The sequence below is a fragment of the Podarcis erhardii genome, assembly GCF_964252035.2.
Source record: "Podarcis erhardii genome assembly, chromosome: 2".
In the NCBI taxonomy this organism is placed as follows: domain Eukaryota; kingdom Metazoa; phylum Chordata; class Lepidosauria; order Squamata; family Lacertidae; genus Podarcis; species Podarcis erhardii.
This window is the reverse complement of record NC_138498.1, coordinates 64,775,755-64,797,476: the sequence shown is the minus strand read 5'-3', so window position 1 is coordinate 64,797,476 and position 21,722 is coordinate 64,775,755. Positions and strand designations below refer to the sequence as shown.

Below are 21,722 nucleotides of genomic sequence, written 5' to 3'. Positions count from 1 at the left end.
TCGATGCCCAGCTCGGAGAACGATAGGCCGTAAGGGAGGGAGGGGAGGCGGTTGACATCCAGAGAGGCCAATCGCGGCACAGCAAGCGCAAAGCCGGTTAGTAGGACTGACGTCCGCATGAGTCAATAGCTGTTGCGGAAAGACTTCTGAAGGCGGAGATGGTCATCGCCGATTCGGACGAAGACCAATGAGGCGACGCTCCTTTCGTTATTAGGAGAAAGGTTCTGTGGAGGTGTGGCTACTTTGCCCGCCAAGGATAGGTACGCTGCACAGTAGAAACCCTGGAAGTTGAGGCCTAGAAACCCCGTGTGAGGAAAGGCGGGGCTCCAGAGCGGCACCGGGCTTACAGTCCAATTACGAAGGACGTTACCCTATGACGGGCAGGCGAAGAGCTCGGGCTTGTTAAAGAAACACACCTTGCCTTAAAAGAAACAAAAACCCCTTTCTTCAAGATTCCTCTTAAACCTCTCAAAGCCGCATTGCCCACTATAATCCCCCTCACCAAACACCACTAATTACCCAAAACACACACACTCTAAAAATAAGTACTTGAAATCAGCTGCCTTCCTTAATAATCCCATAATTAGCTCCCATAAAGGAGATGAACCCTGCAACCCCAGAGTCGTCTGCAACTGGACTTAACTGTCAGGCGTCTTTTACCTTTACCTTTTAATTGTCATAACATGAGTATCTTCAGTCACATTGGATTAGATCAGTACAATGCACTGTATGTGGGGGCTCCGCTTGAATACATTTTGGAAACTGCAACCACTATTGGCACGTTTACATTGGCTGCCTTTATCAATCAATCAATCAATAATTTCATTTGTGTGTCTCCTTTCCAAAATCAATACCTTGCTCAAGACAGCTTACAACATATGTTTGTAGTTATGTTTTAAAAAAACAACACAAAAGTAGTCATAATAAACAAAACACCAAAAAGAACACAACTGAACAATTTCCACATAAATCATAAGATACAACATAAAGACACAAAAAATTGACCGCAACAACAACCCTTTCCCAACAAAAACCTCTAAATAATAGCCCAGCCCAGGATTCTGGTCAAGAGCCTCAGCTTTTGTAGCTGCAGTCAGTCAGGGCCTCACCCTCCCAGACCAGGTGGAAAAGGTGCTACTTTACTGAAATTTGGCAGGATTCATCCCCTCAGAAGGAGATACTCTGCTTGCAAATTGGATCTAATTCTGCTAAAAACAAGAAAGTGAGATTGTTCTTTTGTTAGAAGAGGTGTAAATTTTGGAAGGTGTCCATTACAAAAAAAAACCCTCTGGATCTATTTGTCTATAATTTGGCAGGTCTAAGGAGATGTCTGTATGCCTGCTAACCTCATCCACTTGTGTCAAAAGGAAAACAAGGGATGGGGATATTTTTTTTCAGGATAAGAGTTAGAGGCTGTTCCTACAGAACCTCAATAATATAGATTTAAAACAGTGAGCACTGAATCCCAGATAAAGGCAGCCTTCATTTAAATAGGATGGAAATATTGAAGCCCTTTTACAGTACTTTCTCTTTTCCTAGAGTAGCTCTCTAAAGACGCCTTCTCCCTGTGTCAAGAGAACTGCAGTCACTAAACTGGCATTTTGGCATTCTCAGATTTTAGTCCTCCCCTCTGCCTAGCTATTTAGGAAAGTGGAACCACTGTGCAAGCTGCCAACTCATAAATCAGCGGCTTAGGCAAAGCTTTTGTAGAACTGATATGAAATAAATGACCAAACAAGAGAGATTCTTTTTCAATAACCAACTCCCACACCCAGCTAGTCTTCCAGGAAGAAACTTATTGCACCCAGCCTGAAACAACAGCCATGGTGACGCACACAACACATTCCCTGCTCTTGAACTAGTCATCCATAATTCCAGGGAAACAGTATCTTCCTACACCTCTCTTTAGCGGTAGTGCAGCTAAACTGGGAGAGGGAGGAAGAGATCTGGATGGCTTTATGAATTAGCTGAGCTTGCAAAGGCTAGCAGAGAAAGAAAATACTGATCCCTGCCTGTTCATTATGCTTCTCCCTTCCCTGCAGATGAAAATGATTTTCCTTCTAAGGGAAAGTTGTTACAGCAGGAAAACTGGGGGGCTCACTAATATAACAATGCATTTCAGGCCAGGTCAGAATCCGATCTCAAGGCCCTCTGAAAAGATCTGCTAACACATTGGTTCCAGGTTAAATAGAAGAGGTGCCTCCCTTTCATGGAGAGCTGTTTTACTGGGGTGGGAGGAAGCACACACAAAACTGTCCCTGGCACTTTTGCCGGGGGGAAAGCATGACATAGATTTCTGCCTGTCACGCAGAAGTGACAATTTCTCTGAGCGAAGATGGTGGCAAGCCTAGACACTAGAGTCAGCAATGTCTCTCATGCAAAATGAGAGACTCATAGGGAGTCTGGAACTACCATTTAGAAGACAGAGAAGCAAGGAACAAAATTGATATTTTTGTTGTATGCGTCTGCCTGTACGGTGTTCTGTTCTGGTCGCCTCATCTCAAAAAAGGATGTTGGGGAGCTGGAAAGGATAAAGAAAATGAGAACTAAAACTATCAGGGGGCTCAGCCATCTCCTGTAAGAGGTTACAGGTTACAATCTTGAGGCTCCTTAGCGTAGAAAAAAAAATGAATTTAGGTGGGGGGCATAACAGAAGTTTATATAACTGTCCATGGCAGAAAGAATGTGGATAGGGAGAACTTTTCTCTTTCATAAAATATTTACCACCTGGAGCCATCCTGTGAAGGGTGAGAGATTCAGGACAAACAAAGGGAAGAACTTCTTTGCCTCAGTCTTCTCCGATAAAGAAAACAATGCCCGACCTGAAGAATTTGGAGCAAATGATTCAGCAGAGGAAACACAGCCCAGAATAACTAAGGAGATAGTACAAGAATACTTGGCTAGTTTAGATGTATTCAAGTCTCCAGGGCCAGATGAACTGCATCCAAGAGTATTAAAAGAACTGGCAGATGTGATCTCAGAACCACTGGCAGTCATCTTTGAGAATTCCTGGAGAACAGGCGAAGTCCCGGCAGACTGGAGGAGGGCAAATGTTGTCCCTATTTTCAAAAAGGGGAAAAGAGAGGACCCAAATAATTACCGCCCAGTCAGTCTGACATCAATACCAGGGAAGATTCTGGAGCAGATCATTAAGCAAACAGTCTGTGAGCACCTAGAAAGGAATGCTGTGATCACCAATAGTCAGCATGGATTTCTGAAAAATAAGTCATGTCAGACTAACCTGATCTCGTTTTTTGACAGAATTACAAGCCTGGTAGATGAAGGGAACACAGTGGATGTAGCCTACCTTGATTTCAGCAAGGCATTTGACAAGGTGCCCCATGATATTCTTGTAAAGAAGCTGGTAAAATGCGGTCTTGACTATGCTACCACTCAGTAGATTTGTAACTGGCTGACTGACCGAACCCAAAGGGTGCTCATCAATGGTTCCTCTCATCCTGGAGAAGAGTGACTAGTGGGGTGCCACAGGGTTCTGTCTTGGGCCCGGTCTTATTCAACATCTTTATCAACGACTTGGATGATGGACTCAAGGGCATCCTGATCAAATTTGCAGATGACACCAAACTGGGAGGGGTGGCTAACACCCCAGAGGACAGGATCACACTTCAAAACGACCTTGACAGATTAGAGAACAGGGCCAAAACAAACAAGATGAATTTTAACAGGGAGAAATGTAAAGTATTGCACTTGGGCAAAAAAAATGAGAGGCACAAATACAAGATGGGTGACACCTGGCTTGAGAGCAGTACATGTGAAAAGGATCTAGGAGTCTTGGTTGACCACAAACTTGACATGAGCCAACAGTGTGACGCGGCAGCTAAAAAAGCCAATGCAATTCTGGGCTGCATCAATAGGAGTATAGCATCTAGATCAAGGGAAGTAATAGTGCCACTGTATTCTGCTCTGGTCAGACCTCACCTGGAGTACTGTGTCCAGTTCTGGGCACCACAGTTCAAGAAGGACACTGACAAACTGGAACGTGTCCAGAGGAGGGCAACCAAAATGGTCAAAGGCCTGGAAACGATGCCTTATGAAGAACGGCTAAGGGAGCTGGGCATGTTTAGCCTGGAGAAGAGGAGGTTAAGGGGTGATATGATAGCCATGTTCAAATATATAAAAGGATGTCACATAGAGGAGGGAGAAAGGTTGTTTTCTGCTGCTCCAGTGAAGCGGACACGGAGCAATGGTTCCAAACTACAAGAAAGAAGATTCTACCTAAACATTAGGAAGAACTTCCTGACAGTAAGAGCTGTTCGACAGTGGAATTTGCTGCCAAGGAGTGTGGTGGAGTCTCCTTCTTTGGAGGTCTTTAAGCAGAGGCTTGACAACCATATGTCAGGAGTGCTCTGATGGTGTTTCCTGCTTGTCAGGGGGTTGGACTCGATGGCCCTTGTGGTCTCTTCCAACTCTATGATTCTATGATTCTATGACTTACAACAGTACATACATAGGACTTGTCCACATCTGAGCATTATTTAGCTATAAATCCCCTCCCGCCCCTTCAACTGCTACTTCGACTGGAGTAGCACACACCAACACGTTATTTTGTGTATGAGGAACAACTTTGGTATTTCATATTCATACTAGTAGCTTTCCCTTTTGTGTTTGTCCATGCCTTCTAATTTGTTGAATCTATGATACCAACTGAATACCACTGTGTAATGGACCAGATAGGTGCATGTGCACTTTGTTTTTTAAAAGTTTCGATTCTACCAAAAATAAAAAAAATTGAGAACAGTAGAGCAGCTCAAACATGCAAACTAGTCATAATATAATATATATGAATGTTGGCATCTTTCTCGAGAGACAATAGAATGAGCCTTTGGGGATGAGGTCAAACTGCTGTGCTAGCAGCACTGAAATGACCTTCCTAGGGCACAAGCTTGGGTGGTGTGTATGGAACCCCCTCTTGGCCTCACTGATGTGGACCAAAGGAAAGCAGAGCAATACATTTGGCACCAGCTTGGCTGCAGGAGTTGCCAGAAGGAGGCATGTAAGATGCCATCCAACCATCTTAGGGACTGCACTCTGGATTTGTGTAGGGTTTACTCCTTAGCCTTTACTTCTCCTGAAGATGTCCTGCAAAGCAATGGAGATCAGAAATTTCCTTCTCGTAGATGGGCTACCTTCCCAGGTTGATGAGCCCCACCTGCCCCTCAGAATGAATGAAGAAGAAAACTTACACACCCAACATGTTAATTCCCCAAGTTTCTACCATCACTCGCTTACAGATCTAGAGTTAGTGAATGTTAAAAATTAGTAAAATGGTAGAATTTAGATAATACTGTATTTAGGACATTGAAGGGAAAATACAGGCTGCAGCAGCTCTCCTGAACTGTGCCAAACATGGGAATTCCTGGGGTTAACCTATGCAAACTAACCTGGCAGGGCTAGCTGAGTGCAAGCCATTATGAAACAATGGTCAGTCATTAACACATTAAAGAAGCACCTTTGGGACTGGGCAAAAAAGAGTTGCCTTGGTTACTGTTGAGGGAGAAAGGTTGGGAGGAGGCAGGCAGTGCCCACAAGGAGAAAAAAATGTCCTTTTACACAGAGGCTCGGGAGCCAGTCGTCCACAAGAGCAATGCAACTGACTTCAATGATATCACTCCTAGTACACCATTAATTACGGTAACTATGAAGTCTGTTTTTCCTTAGCATAATTTTGAAATGGAACACCCCCCAAAATAAATATAGAATCATAGAATCATAGAATCATAGAGTTGGAAGAGACCACAAGGGCCATCGAGTCCAACCCCCTGCCAAGCAGGAAACACCACCAGAGCACTCCTGACATATGGTTGTCAAGCCTCTGCTTAAAGACCTCCAGGAAACATAACCAAACAATATAATTATGCAGGAAACATAACCAAACAATATAAGAATAGTCAGAAAATAAGGAAGGACAAAAATTTCAGGAGTTCACTTTCGAACCATTGGCATATCAGGCAAAAGAAAATAAGGATACATTACAAAACGCAATGTTACATTATAAAGCATAATAACCAATATTTCAATCTCTAATGAAACCAACCACCTGTCTCATTGATCCTTGCCCATCCTGGCTTATAAAAGTTAGCCGGGAAGGGCTGGGCAATGGGCTTCACGGGGTGGTGAATGCTTCTGTCTATGAGGGAGCCTTCCCAGACCCGCTGAAAGATGCAGTTATCAAACCGCTTCTTAAAAAACCATCTTTAGATGCTGCCAATATGGCCAACTATCGCCGAGTCTGAAATCTTCCATTCTTGGGCAAGGTGATTGAGCGAGTGGTTGCTGAACAACTCCAGGCATGCCTGGAAGAAGTGGACCTGGAAGAAGCTGGATCTCTCAGTGGCTTTTGACACCATAACATCCTTCTGGACCGTCTAGAGGGGCTGGGAGCTGGGGGCACTGTTATACAGTGGTTCTGCTCCTTCCTCCTGGGCCGTGTCCAGAAAGTGGGGGGGGATGAGTGTTCAGACCCCTGGGCTCTCACTTGTGGGGTGCCTCAGGGTTCTGTCCTCTCCCCCATGCTTTTCAACATCTACATGCAGCTGCTGAGAGAGATCATCAGGGGGTTAGGGCTGGGTGTTCATCAGTATGTGGATGATACCCAGCTCTACCTCTCTTCCAAATCAGAACCAGTGAAGGTGGTGAAGGTCCTGTGTGAGTGTCTGGAGGTGGTTGGAGGATGGATGGTGGCTAACAGATTGAGGTTGAATCCTGACAAGACAGAAGTACTGTTTTTGGGGGACAGGAGGCGGGAGGGTGTGGAGGATTCCCTGGTGCTGAATGAGGTAACTGTGCCCCTGAATGACCAGGTGCGCAGCCTGGGAGTCATTCTGGGCTCACAGCTGTCCATGGAGGCACAGGTCAATTCTGTGTCCAGGGCAGCTGTTTATCAGCTCCATCTAGTACGCAGGCTGAGACCCTACCTGCCCGCAAACTGTCTTGCCAGAGTGGTGCATGCTCTAGTTATCTCTCACTGGGACTACTGCAATGCGCTCTATGTGGGGCTACCTTTGAAGGTGACCCAGAAACTACAACTAATCCAGAATGTGGCAGCTAGACTGGTGACTGGGAGCGGCGGCCAAGACCATATAACACCGGTCTTGAAAGACCTACACTGGCTCCCAGTACATTTCCAAGCACAATTCAAAGTGTTGGTGTTGACCTTTAAAGCCCTAAATGGCCTCTGTCCAGTATACCTGAAGGAGTGTCTCCACCTCCATCGTTCTGCCCGGACACTGAGGAGGTCCAGCGCCAAGGGCCTTCTGGCGATTCCCTCGCTGCAAGAAGCCAAGGTACAGGGAACCAGGCAGAGGGCCTTCTCGGTAGTGGCACCCACCCTGTGGAATGCCCTACCACCAGATGTCAAAGAGAAAAATAACTACCAAACTTTTAGAAGACACCTGAAGGCAGCCCTCTTTAGGGAAGCTTTTAATGTTCAATAGGTTATTGTATTTTAGTGTTTTGTTGGAAGCCGCCCAGAGTGGCTGGGGAAACCCAGCCAGATGGGCGGGGTATAAATAATAAATTGTTGTTGTTGTTGTTGTTGTTGTTGTTGTTGTTGTCATGTGCCTTTGACAGCTGTGTGAATGGCAGAATTCAACAACTGCAATTTCCCCTGGCATACAAATACAATGATGGAGTAAACCACTTCTTGAGGATCTGCTTGTCACACAGCTGTTAAGGACATAGGCGTTGGGCCAGAAAAAAATGTGGTAACCTTAACAGAGTCTTCTGTCAGTAAAGTTGATACTTTTTCATTTGTCCTGCTCCTATATACCTCAAATAAGAGCCTGCAACTTACAAAGTCAGGAGGTAAAGCTTTTCCTGGGAAGGATATTACAGTCATATCTCGGGTTAAATGTGCTTCAGGTTGAGCATTTTCAGGTTACGCTCCGCGGTGACCCAGAAGTAACGGAGAGCGTTACTTCCGGGTCTTGACGCTCACGCATGCGCAGATGCTCAAAATGACGTCACGTGCATGTGTGGAAAAGGCGAATCATGACCTGCGCACATGCAGATGCGGGTTGCGTTCGCTTCAGGATGTCAACAGGGCTCCGGAACGGATCCCATTCGCTTCCAGAGGTACCACTGAAATGGCTGAAAAAGTTTCACTTTTGTAGAGCGTGATACTGGACACGTGTGTTCCAAAATCAATCCCATGGAGTCTAAACAAACTTGCTCACAGAGTCATAGAGTGGGAGGGGGCCTTGTTTGCTATCATCTAGTTCAAGGTTTCCCAAGCTTTGAGTTCATTGACCCCTTGATGAGCTTATAAAGTTGTCATCAACCCCAAACTAAAAATTTTTTGGAATGTCAAGAAATATCAATATATAATCAACATTCATTAATCACTATTAGTCACCATGACCAGATATCATTTTTAAAAATAAAAAAACCAGGAATTTGTGAGATGCATACTTTTTCCAGGAATGATCAAAGGAGAAGATGTGGCAAGTATTAAAGCTCCAGCAGATGGCACCAGATACCTGTCCTTAAACACTGTGGCATTGGTAGTAGCATCTCTCCCTCTATAGAATAAAGCCTTGCGGTACCAAAAAAACATTTATTTAATCAGTTTTGCAAACTGTGCGTGGATGTGAATATCCAGGTATCACAACCCAGCAAAGTGGAAAAAAATTAAATCAGCGAGGCAGGCCAGACTGGGGTAACTGTGCCCCTGAAGGACCAGGTGTGCAGCCTGGGAGTCATTTTGGACTCACAGCTGTCCTGCTGGGTGACCTTGGGCCAGTCACACTTCTTTGAAGTCTCTCGGCCCCACTCACCTCACAGAGTGTTTGTTGTGGGGGAGGAAGGGAAAGGAGAATGTTAGCCGCTTTGAGACTCCTTAAAGGGAGTGAAAGGCGGGATATCAAATCCAAATTCTTCTTCTTCTTCTAGGTCAATTCTGTATGCCTGAAGGAGCCTCTCCACCCCCATCATTCAGCCCGGAAACTGAGGTCCAGCTCCAAGGGCATTCTGACGGTTCCCTCACTGTGAGAAGGGAGGTTACAGGGAACCAGGCAGAGGGCCTTCTTGGTAGTGGCGCCCGCCCTGTGGAATGCCCTGCTATCAGATGTCAAGGAATAAACAATTATCTGACTTTTAGAAGACATCTGAAGGCAGCCCCGTTTAGGGAAGTTTTTAATGCTTGATGTTTTATCGTGTTTTTAATATTCTGTTGGGAGCCACCCAGAGTGGCTGGGGAAACCCAGCCAGATGGGTGGGGTATAAATATATTATTATTGTTATTATTATTATTATTATTATTATTATTATTATTATTTCTTTTTTCTGGGGAGACACAAGAGTACACATACCCTTAAACATTTTGTGAATCTAAGTTTGGCCTCTTTGAGGGGCAGTATTTCAATATGCGTAGGAAAATTAGAGTGTCCCTAAACACTGAGCCTAGGACTTGCCGATCAGAAGGTTGGCGGTTTGAATCCCCACAACAGGGTGAGCTCCCGTTGCTCGGTCAATGCTCCTGCCAACCTAGCAGTTCGAAAGCACGTCAAAGTGCAAGTAGATAAATAGGTACTGCTCCGGCGGGAAGGTAAACGGCATTTCCGTGCGCTGCTTTGGTTCCCCATGCTGGCCACATGACCCAGAAGCTGTATGCCGGCTCCCTCGGCCAGTAAAGCGAGATAAGCACCGCAACCCCAGAGTTGGCCACGACTGGACCTAATGGTCAGGGGTCCCTTACCTTTACCTTTACCTAAACATTTTCTTAGAAGAAAGCACTGATTACTATACCCAGGAAGAATCTGCTTTAGGAAGCTTTTAATCTGGGTCAAAGGTTCCTCCTGCCTTGCAGGGGATTGGACTAGATGACCCTTCGTGGTCCCTTTCTCCCTCTTAAAATTCTAAGATGCTACAGACTCGTGGAATTTCTCCTCCTAGTGGCGCAAAGCGCGAAGAGCGCGCGCGTCCTCGGCTTCCCCCCGCCTTCCCGACGCCGACTCCGCCGGGGAAGGCTTAGCGCAGGAGGGGTGGCCGGCCAGTGGGAGGGGCGCGAGCTGGTTTGGTGGCCTTTCATTTCGCGGAGGCTGCGGAGGGAGCCGCGTCGTTCCGCTGAGCAGCAGCCAGGAAGGCTTCGGAGGAAGAAGAGGAGGAGCAGCCGCAGCAGCAGCAGCAGCAGCCATGCCGGTGGGTGGTGATCTGGGCAGTCGCGCCGTTGCCCTTTTCGGACACAGCATCAGCCTTACCCCACATCCATCTGCCGTTGTCGTTTCTACTGCCGGGAAAAGAAGGAGATGGACTCGCCTTCCGGGGATTCCTAACGATCGGGCCCAGTTTGAAAGACGCCCGCCCTCGGCCCCGTTGCGACTCGGGAGGCGCCCCTCCCGCAAAACGGGGTGACGATGTGTAAGGGTGCTGCTCAAGGCGCGGGGTGCTCTGCGCTGGGATCGGGGCGTTACCGGATCTACGGCTTGGCACAGGCTTCCCTTGGCGGCCTTGGTCATGTCACTGAAGAAATGCTGGTTGTAAAGGGACTGTCATCATTATTACTATTATTATTATTACTATTAGTTTGCTAGCGATTATAAAGCGCTTGATCGCAGGAAAAACAACCTCCAAGTAGTTTTAGGGTACTGTGAGGTACAGTATGGGCATAGTCAGGATGGTGCAAGGGGGCAGCTGCCCCTCCCAAAAAATCAAGTAAATAAATAAAAATAACCAACTGATCAGTTGTGTTGCAGATACTGTAACTTGGTTCTGCACCCAACCCCCTAACATAAGGCCTGCTCCCCGCCCCCGCCCCCCAAATCCTGGCTTACACCCATACAGTGGTACCTTGGGTTAAGTACTTAATTCGTTCTGGAGGTCAGTTCTTAACCTGAAACTGTTCTTAACCCGAAGCACCACTTTAGCTAATGGGGCCTTCCGCTGCTGCCGCGCCGCCGGAGCACAAATTCTGTTCTCATCCTGAAGCAAAGTTCTTAACCTGAGGTAATATTTCTGGGTTAGCAGAGTCTGTAACCTGAAGCGCATGTAGCCTGAAGTGTATGTAACCCGAGGTACCACTGTACTGTGAAGTGGTGTTGGCACCAGATTTGCAACCTGGTTTTGCCACACATGCATTATAGCGGTTCTTAAATTTCTGCTCCCTGCTGCTGTGTGTACCACCTCTCTTGATCCAGTTGTATGTCTTCCATTAGGGCCCACGGTTTGCCAAGCCAGGTAGATCACACTGATGATGAGCTGTGAGTTTTAAATCAAGTTAAAAGGTAAAGGGACCCCTGACCATTAGATCCAGTCGTGACCGACTCTGGGGTTACGGCGCTCATCTCGCTTTATTGGTGAGGGAGCCAGCATACAGCTTCCGGGTCATGTGGCCAGCATGGCTAAGCTGCTTCTGGCAAACCAGAGCAGCACACGGAAACGCCGTTTACCTTCCCACCGGAGCGGTACCTATTTATCTACTTGCACTTTGACGTGCTTTCGAACTGCTAGGTTGGCAGGAGCAGGGACCGAGCAACGGGAGCTCACCCCGTCGCGGGGATTCGAACAGCCAACCTTCTGATCGGCAAGTCCTAGGCTCTGTGGTTTAACCCACAGCGCCACCCACATAGGGGAAAGCAAATTAGGAAGCCCCCAATAGCAAAGAAATGGGAGCCAAAGCTGTATGTTTTGCTTCACCTGTGGGGCTGAAGGTTTAAAGTGTTTTTATCCCTCTCTTAAGCACAAAAAAGTCTCTCAAAGCCTCTTACACATATCAGTGATAAGACCAACCTTCGCCAACCTCTCACCATCCAGATGTTTTGGACCACAATTCCCACCAGCAGTCTGGTTGTCTCTGAGTAATATCTGTGCTTTAGAGGAAGGGCGGTATAGAAATTTAAATAATTATAATATAATATAAACCCTAAGCCTGAAGCCTTGACCACCATCCCCTGTTGTTTTTCTTCATCGCAACCCCAATGGGTAACCTCTGATGGCAGCAACACATTGCCTCTGAGACTGCAGTTATGAAAAAACAAAAGCCAACCCTTGTATTCCACCCTCACAGGATCACGTTGGGAATTGATCCTTAGGAGCTGATGTTACAACAGGACTGCTAATTTGTGTATTGCTTAGTTGTGAGTGCCTCCTTCCTTGAGCAAGGCCTGATAGTGGTATAGGATCCTGCACACAGTGCCCCTCATATGCAAGGACAAGAATACATTTTAAACGGAGCGTGAGGATCCCTTCAAGAACATTATGTGATCTTCAGGTGACGCATTAAAGAACAAGTTGTATTAAGGTCTCCCACAGAGCCTAGGACTTGCCAATCAGAAGGTCGGTCGTTCGAATCCCTGCGACGGGGTGAATTCCCGTTGCTCGGTCCCTGCTCCTGCCAACCTAGCAGTTTGAAAGCACATCAAATGCAAGTAGATAAATAGGTACCACTCCGGCAGGAAGGTAAACGGCGTTTCCATGTGCTGCTCTGGTTCGCCAGAAGCGGCTTAGTCATGCTGGCCACATGACCCGGAAGCTGTACACCGACTCCCTCGGCCAATAAAGCAAGATGAGCGCCACAACCCCAGTCAGTCACGACTGGATCTAATGGTCAGGGGTCCCTTTACCTTACTTTAGTGAAAGTGTCTCGTTTGAATAAACCTTTCAGCTTCTAGCAAAGATGTAAGTGACTTGAATCCATGGAAAGATTCTAGGGGTTTGGTCCATCTTATGTCATCCAGTTCTGTTTGGCCCATCCCTGATATAACAGATTATGTGGCTTGGATTTCAGGCCTCTTTCCAGTTTCATCTTTATGAATTGTGTTTTTAGAGGTGCCAGGAAAAACTGGTTAGTAATGCAAGATCTGGCTCTTTTTTCTCCTCCCTCTTCTCCCTGCCCTCCCCCAGTAGACTCCAGTAATATTACACAATTAGCCACAGGGACATACAATTCTCTCAGGGCTGGGCTGTTTACGAAGGATGCAAGTTCTGCCACAACTTTTAAACATCCTGGGTTGGGTACATACTTCATACTATGAAGAGAAAAAGTACTGTTAACCTGTCTACTAAGGGGTGTTGTTGTTGTTTACTATAAAATGGCTATTTTATAACTCAGTGTTGTAAATGTCTCTTTAAACTGAACGGCCCTCTATAAAGCAAATAGTTTAAAACTGTTCTTTTGCATAAGCAGAAAAGCAGGAAAAATAAATATGTTGAGGCCAAATATTAATATGGCACAATAAATGTTATTATGGCCTTGATTCTAGGACCAATGAAGTACCTAGTCATCTCTGAACTTCATTCCAGACCCAGAAAATGCCATCCTTGCTGATCATCGACTGCATCAACCCGAATTATTTCTTTAACTGTGTTAGCTCTGCGATTTGCTCTGTAGTATTTGTTTTCTATCAGTAAGGACATTTCCTTTTCGTCTTATGAAAAGAAGTTGTTTGCTTTTTTGCAGGGTGGGGAGAATGGGTCCTTTGTTGTCTTTAAATAGACATTACAGGTCAAGTGTGTTTTTTATTGTAACGGATTTTAGCTACTTTCTGTTCTTGTGTGGAAATACTTTCTGTTTCTGGTGTGGGGCAAGGCTGGAAAGAAAGCAAAAGTGAAAAAAGACACCACCACCCCCAAGAAAGAGTCCTGTTGGATCAGACAAATGCCTATTTACCTAATCTAGTACCTTGCTGCTTGCATTGGCTATTCAGATACCTACCCCATGAGTAGGACCCAAAGGCAATACTATCTCCTACTGTTCCAGTAAATAATATTCAGAAAGCAGCAATACTATAAAATAGTAGTGTAAATGTTCCATGTAGATGTAGCGTTAATTACCTAATTGTTTAGGAAATGCATGAAGTACCAATAGAATTTCCTAAATCAGCCTTCCCCCACCCCCCTTGGTAATTTAAATTGCCTTGATTTAAATTAATTCACCCTGACGCAAGGAAAGGAGAACATCATTTTGTCTGACAATGTATTCTTAAAGAAAATGCATCTACAACTTGATCCCAACATTTAAACAAAGTCTCAGCAAGTTATGTTCATGTGCATACGCTCAAAGACTATGGAGCACAGGTTTATGGGTGCTCCAGTTGACATGAACCTGAAATTTATTTATTTATTGCATAAATTTCAACATTTTAACAAGGTATCCAAACCCAAGCAGTTAAGGTCAAGCTTTGATACTAACTTTTGTTATTGTTTAATAAACTAGTTTTTATAACATCATTGTGCAGTTGCTCAGCGAGAGATATTTCAATGTCCTCTCCATTCTTTCTCCTTGCAATTTCAGAAACATGAATTCTTTGTAGACATGACCTGTGAAGGGTGCTCTAATGCCGTCACCCGTGTTCTCAACAAGCTGGGAGGTGAGTGGTACCTGACAGACCACACGACTGAACACTCAAGGCTTCTTCTTGCACTTAGCGTTACGCTTAAAGTATTCCTGCTTGCATTGTTTGAGGCTCCTCACAGGGTCTCTGCCATGGGAGCATATTCACCCAGTGCTTTTCCAGCTGTACTGGCTCCCAGTGGAGTACAGGGTCAGATTTAAGGTGCTGGTTTTGACCTTTAAAGCCCTTCACGGCTTAGGACCCTCGTACCTACAGGACCACCTCTCCTGGTATGCCCTGTGGAGGACCTTAAGGTCCATAAATAGCAACACCCAAGAGGTCCCGGGCCCTAAGGAAGTTAGATTAGCCTCAACCAGAGCCAGGGCCTTCTAACTTGGTTTGCAGTTGTCAGTGCAGCATGCTAGAAAATGTTCCAACTCATAGTCCATTCATCTTTGCATATTGTATTTTCATTGCAGGGTTTTAAAAAGATTAAATGAGCCACTTAAATGATGTGCAGCTTCTGCTTCATTCCTTGCCCTAGCTGAAGTAGCAAGCAACTTCTAGAGGGCTTGCTACTTTGCTCCTAATACAGTGGTACCTCCATTTACAAACTTAATTCATTCCGGAGATCCGTTCTTAACCCGAAACCGTGATTAACCTGAGGCACGCTTTCGCTAATGGGGCCTCCCGCTGCTGCTGTACTGCTGGCGCACGACTTCCGCTCGCATCCCGGGGCAAAGTTCGCTACCAGGAGACCTACTTCTGGGTTAGTGGAGCTCATTACCCAAAGCATTCGTAAGGAGGACAGTACGTAACCCGAGGTTCCACTGTAGAGGTAGTTAGTCAGTAACTAAATATTGATTGTTGCTGGAATGTTTAACTTTCATCCCGTGTCCCTTAAGACTGCGTAATTTCCTCTTCTAGGCAGTTGTCCAGTCAACTTTATTCTGTTTACAAGATCAAAGGCTTACTCCAAAACTCATTTAAATCATTGACGCATAACTCTGGTTGCTTCTGCTCTGCAGTAGGAGAGCTGAATCTGCTGTCTTTACCTCCTTAGCAAGCGTCTAATCTCCTGTCCTCCATTGTTGTTGGTGTCAGCATAACTGTTGCAAGACATTGAAGGCTGCCCCCACACAAAGGATTTGCTACACATAAATTTCTTCCACGTTGGGACAGAAATGAACCTCATGTGCCTCATAGTCATCTGCATTTCATTCTGTCGGCATATATACTGAGAAGCCGCATGGTGCCTTTTTGTGTATATGTAACGTGGGATGTGCCTGAAGTCCCCATATGTGGTTCCATGCAGTTTCCTACCCTGATGTTACTTCCCCGTAGGAAACCACCAGCCTTGATAATGTTCCTCCTTATAAAATGTTCCCTTGGTATAGAAAGCTAGCATGTGCAAGGTGTTCTTCTTTCACAAGAACGCCTTTCAGCTGCAGACAACTGATGTTGCAGCCAGGGAGAATCCAGCTCCCAACCATCTTGGATTCAAAGCATATGGCCCTTCCTAAGGGAAGATAGTCTAATGGAAGGAGAAGTAAGGGTGAAATTCTAAAGGAAACATCTGTCTCACTACAAAAGCCCAATACAGAGAAGCCCTTGGTCCATCTCGCTCAGTATTGACTGGCAATGGCTCTTCAGGGTCCTAAAAGGTAAAGGTAAAGGGGACCCCTTACCATTAGGTCCAGTCGTGACTGATTCTGGGGTTGTAGCGCTCATCTCGCTTTATTGGCTGAGGGAGCCGGTGTACAGCTTCTGGGTCATGTGGCCAGCATGACTAAGCTGCTTCTGGCGAACCAGAGCAGTGCACGGAAACACCGTTTACCTTCCCACCGGAGTGGTACCTATTGATCTACTTGCACTTTAACGTGCTTTCGAACTGCTAGGTTGGCAGGAGCTGGGACCGAACAATGGGAGCTCACCCCGTTGTGGGGATTCGAATCACCGACCTTCTGATCGGCAAGTCCTAGGCTCTGTGGTTTAACCCACAGCACCACCTGCGTCCCTCTTCAGGGTCTTAGGCAGGGCTTTTTCACATCACATCTTTGCTACCTGGAGAGGAATACGGGAAACTCCTTTTACACAGAGTAAGACCATTGGTCAATCTCTCTCAGTATTTTCTTAAGCTGACCGGCAGTTGCTCTCCAGGATTTCTGACAAAGGTCTTTCCCAGCCCTATCTAGAGATCCTGGGGATTGAAGCTGAGGCCTTTTTACATGAATGCTCTACCGGAGTTTCCCTAACTTGATTCTCCAGCAGTTGGTGAACTACAATTCCCATCAACCCTAGTTGCCGGGACCAGTGGTCAGGGATGATGGGAGTTGTAGTCCAACAACAGCTGGAGGCCCAAGTTTGTGAAACCTTGTGCTCTACCATCAGACTAAACCATCTTTTACTCATTTTTCAACGCTTAAGATGTTTTCATGGCTCTTTTGATGATTTTATCCCTATACTCCATCTTACTATAGCTTTCTCATAGTGAAGATTACAAATTTGTAAATAAATAAGCACAAGATAAAGTACAGCCCCGCCTCAACTGATGGATGTATTGCAAGTTAATATAGACTATCCATTTGACATTGCCACTCATTCAAGAAGGTGGGAGAATAAATTGTGGGGAGGAGACTTTAAATTTCCAATGCTGCTTCTGTACACTGTGCCCTTTCTTTTCAGGTGTTCAGTTTGAAATTGACCTGCCCAACAAGAAGGTGAATATAGAGTCAGAGCACAGTGTTGACACCTTACTGAACACCCTGAAGAAGACTGGGAAGGATGCCTCCTACCTTGGAGACAAGTAGCCCCACAGGCATGCTTGGCTGCTGGGGCTCCTGTGCTTCAGGAAAGGTCAGTTGCTAGGAATACTCTTAAGCCACTCAGAGCAGAATGCTCAAGATGAAAAGTGTGCTGAAAACAGCAGCCCCCACATTGTATAAGAAACAAAATGTATGATGTGACAGAAATCTTGCTAAGAGTTTCCCACCTCCAGTGACTTCATAGACTGGACTGAAGTGAGGGCAAGGAAACTCTTAACTGGATGACTTCATGCCACGTGTTCTCTTTTATATATAATATCAGAGGAGGAGATAGATCCTGTGCCATATGTAAAAACTTTCCCTGCAAGCCCCAATATTTTATGTCCATTGAAGCCGGCCTCTTCTTTTGAAGTAGAGGAGCTGGTGCTGTATACAAGCTAGGACTCAAATCCAGCAAACTGCGCGTAAATCATCTGTGACTGTGTGTGCCAGGCATTTTGAAACCCCACAAACCAGCTGTTTGGCAAGGACAGGAGCAACTGAATCCTGCGACTCCCAAGCATCTTATCAGTGGGATTTCAGCCTTGTTTAAAGGAGGGATGTTTCTGGGCTCTGCTCCCATTGGACCCAAACCAGCATGGCCAGCAAAAAAGATGATGGAAACTATTACTTGACAATATCTGGAAGGCCATAGGTTCCTCAACTGGCTTCATAGTCTATACGCATGGATCCATTTGTGGAACTGATTTTACAGTGCCGGTTTATTCTAGCTCATCTGGGTGTGTATATCTTGATTGGGCCATGAAGCTTTGCAGAGCCATGGAGGCCACAAGCGGTGGCCTTCAGTTGCCATCACCTGGTGCTCATTTTTCTGTCTTGCTGTGGTGTCTCGTAAAACTTGATTTTTTTTCCAAGTTGCATTGCTTCGTAAGAAAGGGGGACCCAAGATTACCCCAGCAGTGTGCTGCAGGAGATATGCATGCGCTGTGGTCTGGTGTGAAACTGATAACCCTGTCGCATAGTTTTTTGTAATGGGCGGAGCTCTGTCCTTCCCCAAACCTTCACTCTTTCTCAAGGTTGGGAACCTGTTTTTAAACTCTTTAAAAATACTTCATTCTCGGTTATGTGAAATAAGAAATACATATCAGCATATAAAGATAGAGGGAAACAAGATAAGAGCTCCCTTCTTTTTGAACACTTCCTTAACTTTTCCTGAGAATGACATTGCCTAGTCCAGAAACATCTTCTGAGCCTATCTGGTTACTTTCACACCATTGATTGGCCCTGAATTACCAGAAGTGAATTACATTTAGCACTGGGGTAGGAATTAACGGGCTTCTCCGCCATCAGCAGCACCTACAAGGGTGCCCCATTAAGTTTGTAGGGTTAGTAAACTACCAGTTTGGTTCTGTTGCCACCGTGGCACTAAGGAGAAAATAGCTTCAAAAATTATCCTCTGCACACTGCCAGTGTTTTGGCAGAACTGCTGGCTGCCCTGTGGTTCCATCAGTGTGGGAACAATAACAACGAGTTGGGTTTTCTTTGGAGGAATGTTCCTTGTGCACTGTGAAAATTTAAGCCTTCATTGAACGTACTGGTTGTTCACACAAAAACACTTTATAGTAGAGGATTGAGTGGGGCATGTTTGCATGAGAGCAGCAGAACCTAATAACTTCAAGTCCTTCCAAAGTACGCAGGGAACATCGGTCCGACTCACATTAAATGGACAAGATTTTTATTTTGGCTATATTTAGGCCTAGTTCTGCATGCCTTTTTCTCTTAAAAAAATTTCTGCGCACTAAACAAATCAAAATCCTGTGCCACAATAATGATTCTGTACACAGCAAAACTGAATTATTTGATGCACAATCTGCTTTGCACAACACAGCTGCTGCTCATCTTGAGAACCAGGGTGGAGAGAAATAGATCTGTAAAATATTATTTGCCTATCTGCTTTTACTACTGAAGATTCTGTTCTGCCCTCCTACCACTTCAGGTACTGAGTTTTTAGTAGGCATTCCCTGCGCACTAGAATGCAGGCATGCTAATGCCACATCCGCACCATACCTTTAAAGCACCACGATGCCACTTCAAACAGTCACTTGGTTTCCACAAAAAGAATTCTGGGAGGTGTAGTTTGTTAAGGGTTCCGAGAGTTATTAGGAGACCCCTAGTCCCCTCACAGAGCTACTATTGCCAGAGTGGTTTAACAATCAATCCCTCTTCACAGGAAACTCTGGGAACTGCAGTTTTGTGAGGGGAATAGGGGCCTTCTAACAAGGTGTGGAAGGAATTGTAAACACACAAGTCAGGTAGGTAGGTAACCCACCAATCCATATACAGCCAAACTGCTTGTGAAGGCCAGCATACCAAGGACTTTCCTTCCTTCCCGCCATCTTTTGTCTGCTGGAAATGCAGCGATGGGTAGCAGGAGCAGAACATCAAGCACATTATAGGCCGCAAGAAAATATTTCTGCCAGCTTTCCACACACCAGGGGGAGCAGCAGTTGTAGTAGCCTGCAGTAACCGGCTGAGGGCCCCCCAAAGCAGCCTTTGTTTAAAATGGATGTTCCTTCTAGGTCCCACCAGCAGATGCTGCCCTTGCCTAACTCTCTCCCCCCTTCCTTTATTTTGCAGCAATGCTTAACATGGCTTCAGTCCGAAGGCGGCTGTTTACACTTCTGTCAATCTTCTTTTGACCACAGTTGCCCTGCCAGATGTTGGAGAAGAGGGGAAGGGTGGGAAGAAGAAGAAGAAGGCCTTTGGTGGGGGAAGGACTATGAGAAATTTTGACCGCAGATGTCCCACATACTGTCCTACAGCTGTAGTGTTTCTTCTCTTTGGCTTTGTAATAAAACTTGGATCTGCTATATTCAAGTAAACACCATGGCTCTTAGTATATATCTTTTAAGCCCTGTTTTCTTTTTGGTGGGGCAGGGGCTAACTTTTAAAAATAAGTACCAATCGTGAGATAATTTATTTCAGTCCACCAATGAGATAAGATTCTAAAAAGATGAACGGAGCATTGCTAGGATACATCATTGGGTGCCAAGGAGCGTAGCTCAGACCTAGAACATCTGCTTTGCATGCAAAAGGTCCCAGGTTTATTCCCTGGCATCTCCAGTAAGGGCTGGGAGTATCCCACCTGAAATCTTGGAGACCCACTGCCAATCATTGGGGGCAATCCTGAGCTTGATGGACCAATGGTGTCACTCGGTATTAGGTCATTAGGTTCCAAACATATTCTTATTGGACCAAAATTCTCCAATGGCAACATAGCAATTGTGTGGCATAGTGGATCGAGTGTCAGACATGTCAGGGAGGTGAAATCTCTTGTCTTACGTGCAGAGTGACATTTGGATACATTTGACGAGTGACCTTAAACAAGTTACTGCTTCTTCTGCCTACCTGTCCAAGATAGTGGGCCAATAAAAATGGGAGAACCTCATTTCTATTGCCTTGTGCTCCTTGAAGGAAGGTAGGAAGCAAATGTAGTATGTCTTTGTCCTTGTAGACTGGTACCTCGGGTTAAATACTTAATTTGTTCCGGAGGTCCGTTCTTAACCTGAAACTGTTCTTAACCTGAAGCACCACTTTAGCTAATGGGGCCTCCTGCTGGTGCCGTGCCGCCAGAGCACGATTTCTGTTCTCATCCTGAAGCAAAGTTCTTAACCCGAGGTACTATTTCTGGGTTAGCGGAGTCTGTAACCTGAAGCGTATGTAACCCGAGGTACCACTGTACTTCCAGAAGAGCATCTGCACTTCTTTCTGCTGCTATTGAGAAGAAACTAGCCAGAAATGGCTGTGGTCACTTCAGTTTAATATTAAGACAAGAATAGAGACGGCCTTTTTATTTTTTGGTTGAGGAGTGGGGAAATGTTCTCACGCTGCCTGCACCATTTTAATGGGGAATCAGTGACAGAAGATGGAGCATCTGAGGAAAAATCCAAGAGAAGGTGCTGTGAGCAAATAAGCGATAATAGTTGCGTTAATATCCCACAGCTAGCATGTCTCTGGAGAGCTAAGCTAATTTCCCTCATAGGTCTCAGGAGTAGGTTGTTGTTTGGAAACTATATATAAACATTTCCCATCACAACAGTATACACTGCCAAACAGAGGTCTTGAGTAAGGAGAGATGTGCTAGCTACAGAGATGGGTCTCTCTTCTCTCCTCCCATCCTTTCCCAGCTATCAGTTCATGCAATTTCCTTCTCCTTATCTCAGTCCTAAATGTCAATAACAATTGTCACAATGCCACGAGAGTCTGTAAAATGAATCTGAAATGTGACTCTGAGAAATGCAACCAAAACAAACCTAATAGCTGGGGAGTGGCTTGTTCATTTCATCTCCCCCCTACCCCGCCCCACATAATCACAATAGAAATGGTGGGTAAGGTTTCCTTGTCCTTTAAAACACACATATACAAAGTCCATCTTCCAAGACAACCTTTGGCACACTTATCTATCATCTACCTATTTTGATGTCGCCCTTCAATGGAGGATCACAGGGCAGTTTACAATATGAAAACAAAAAAAAAAATACATATAGTAACAAATGAGAACAATACTCTCCCCTGTTTAAAAGGCCATAGATTCTCTAATTAGCCAAAGGCCTGAGAGAAGAGGAATGTTTTTGCTTGATGCCTAAAGATACGTAATGAAGGCACTAGG

At 45.4% G+C, this 21,722-nt stretch overlaps 1 protein-coding gene across 1 annotated transcript; it reads left to right on the top strand.

Moving 5' to 3' along the window:
• The first annotated feature begins 9,970 nt into the window (after positions 1-9,970).
• Positions 9,971-19,935, top strand: ATOX1 (antioxidant 1 copper chaperone). Its single transcript, XM_081851609.1, has 4 exons — positions 9,971-10,158; positions 14,249-14,324; positions 16,974-17,144; positions 19,691-19,935. The coding sequence occupies exons 1-3, from the start codon at positions 10,153-10,155 to the stop codon at positions 17,096-17,098; spliced, it is 207 nt and encodes a 68-aa protein (XP_081707735.1). The 5' UTR covers positions 9,971-10,152; the 3' UTR covers positions 17,099-17,144; positions 19,691-19,935.
• Positions 19,936-21,722: the final 1,787 nt, after the last annotated feature.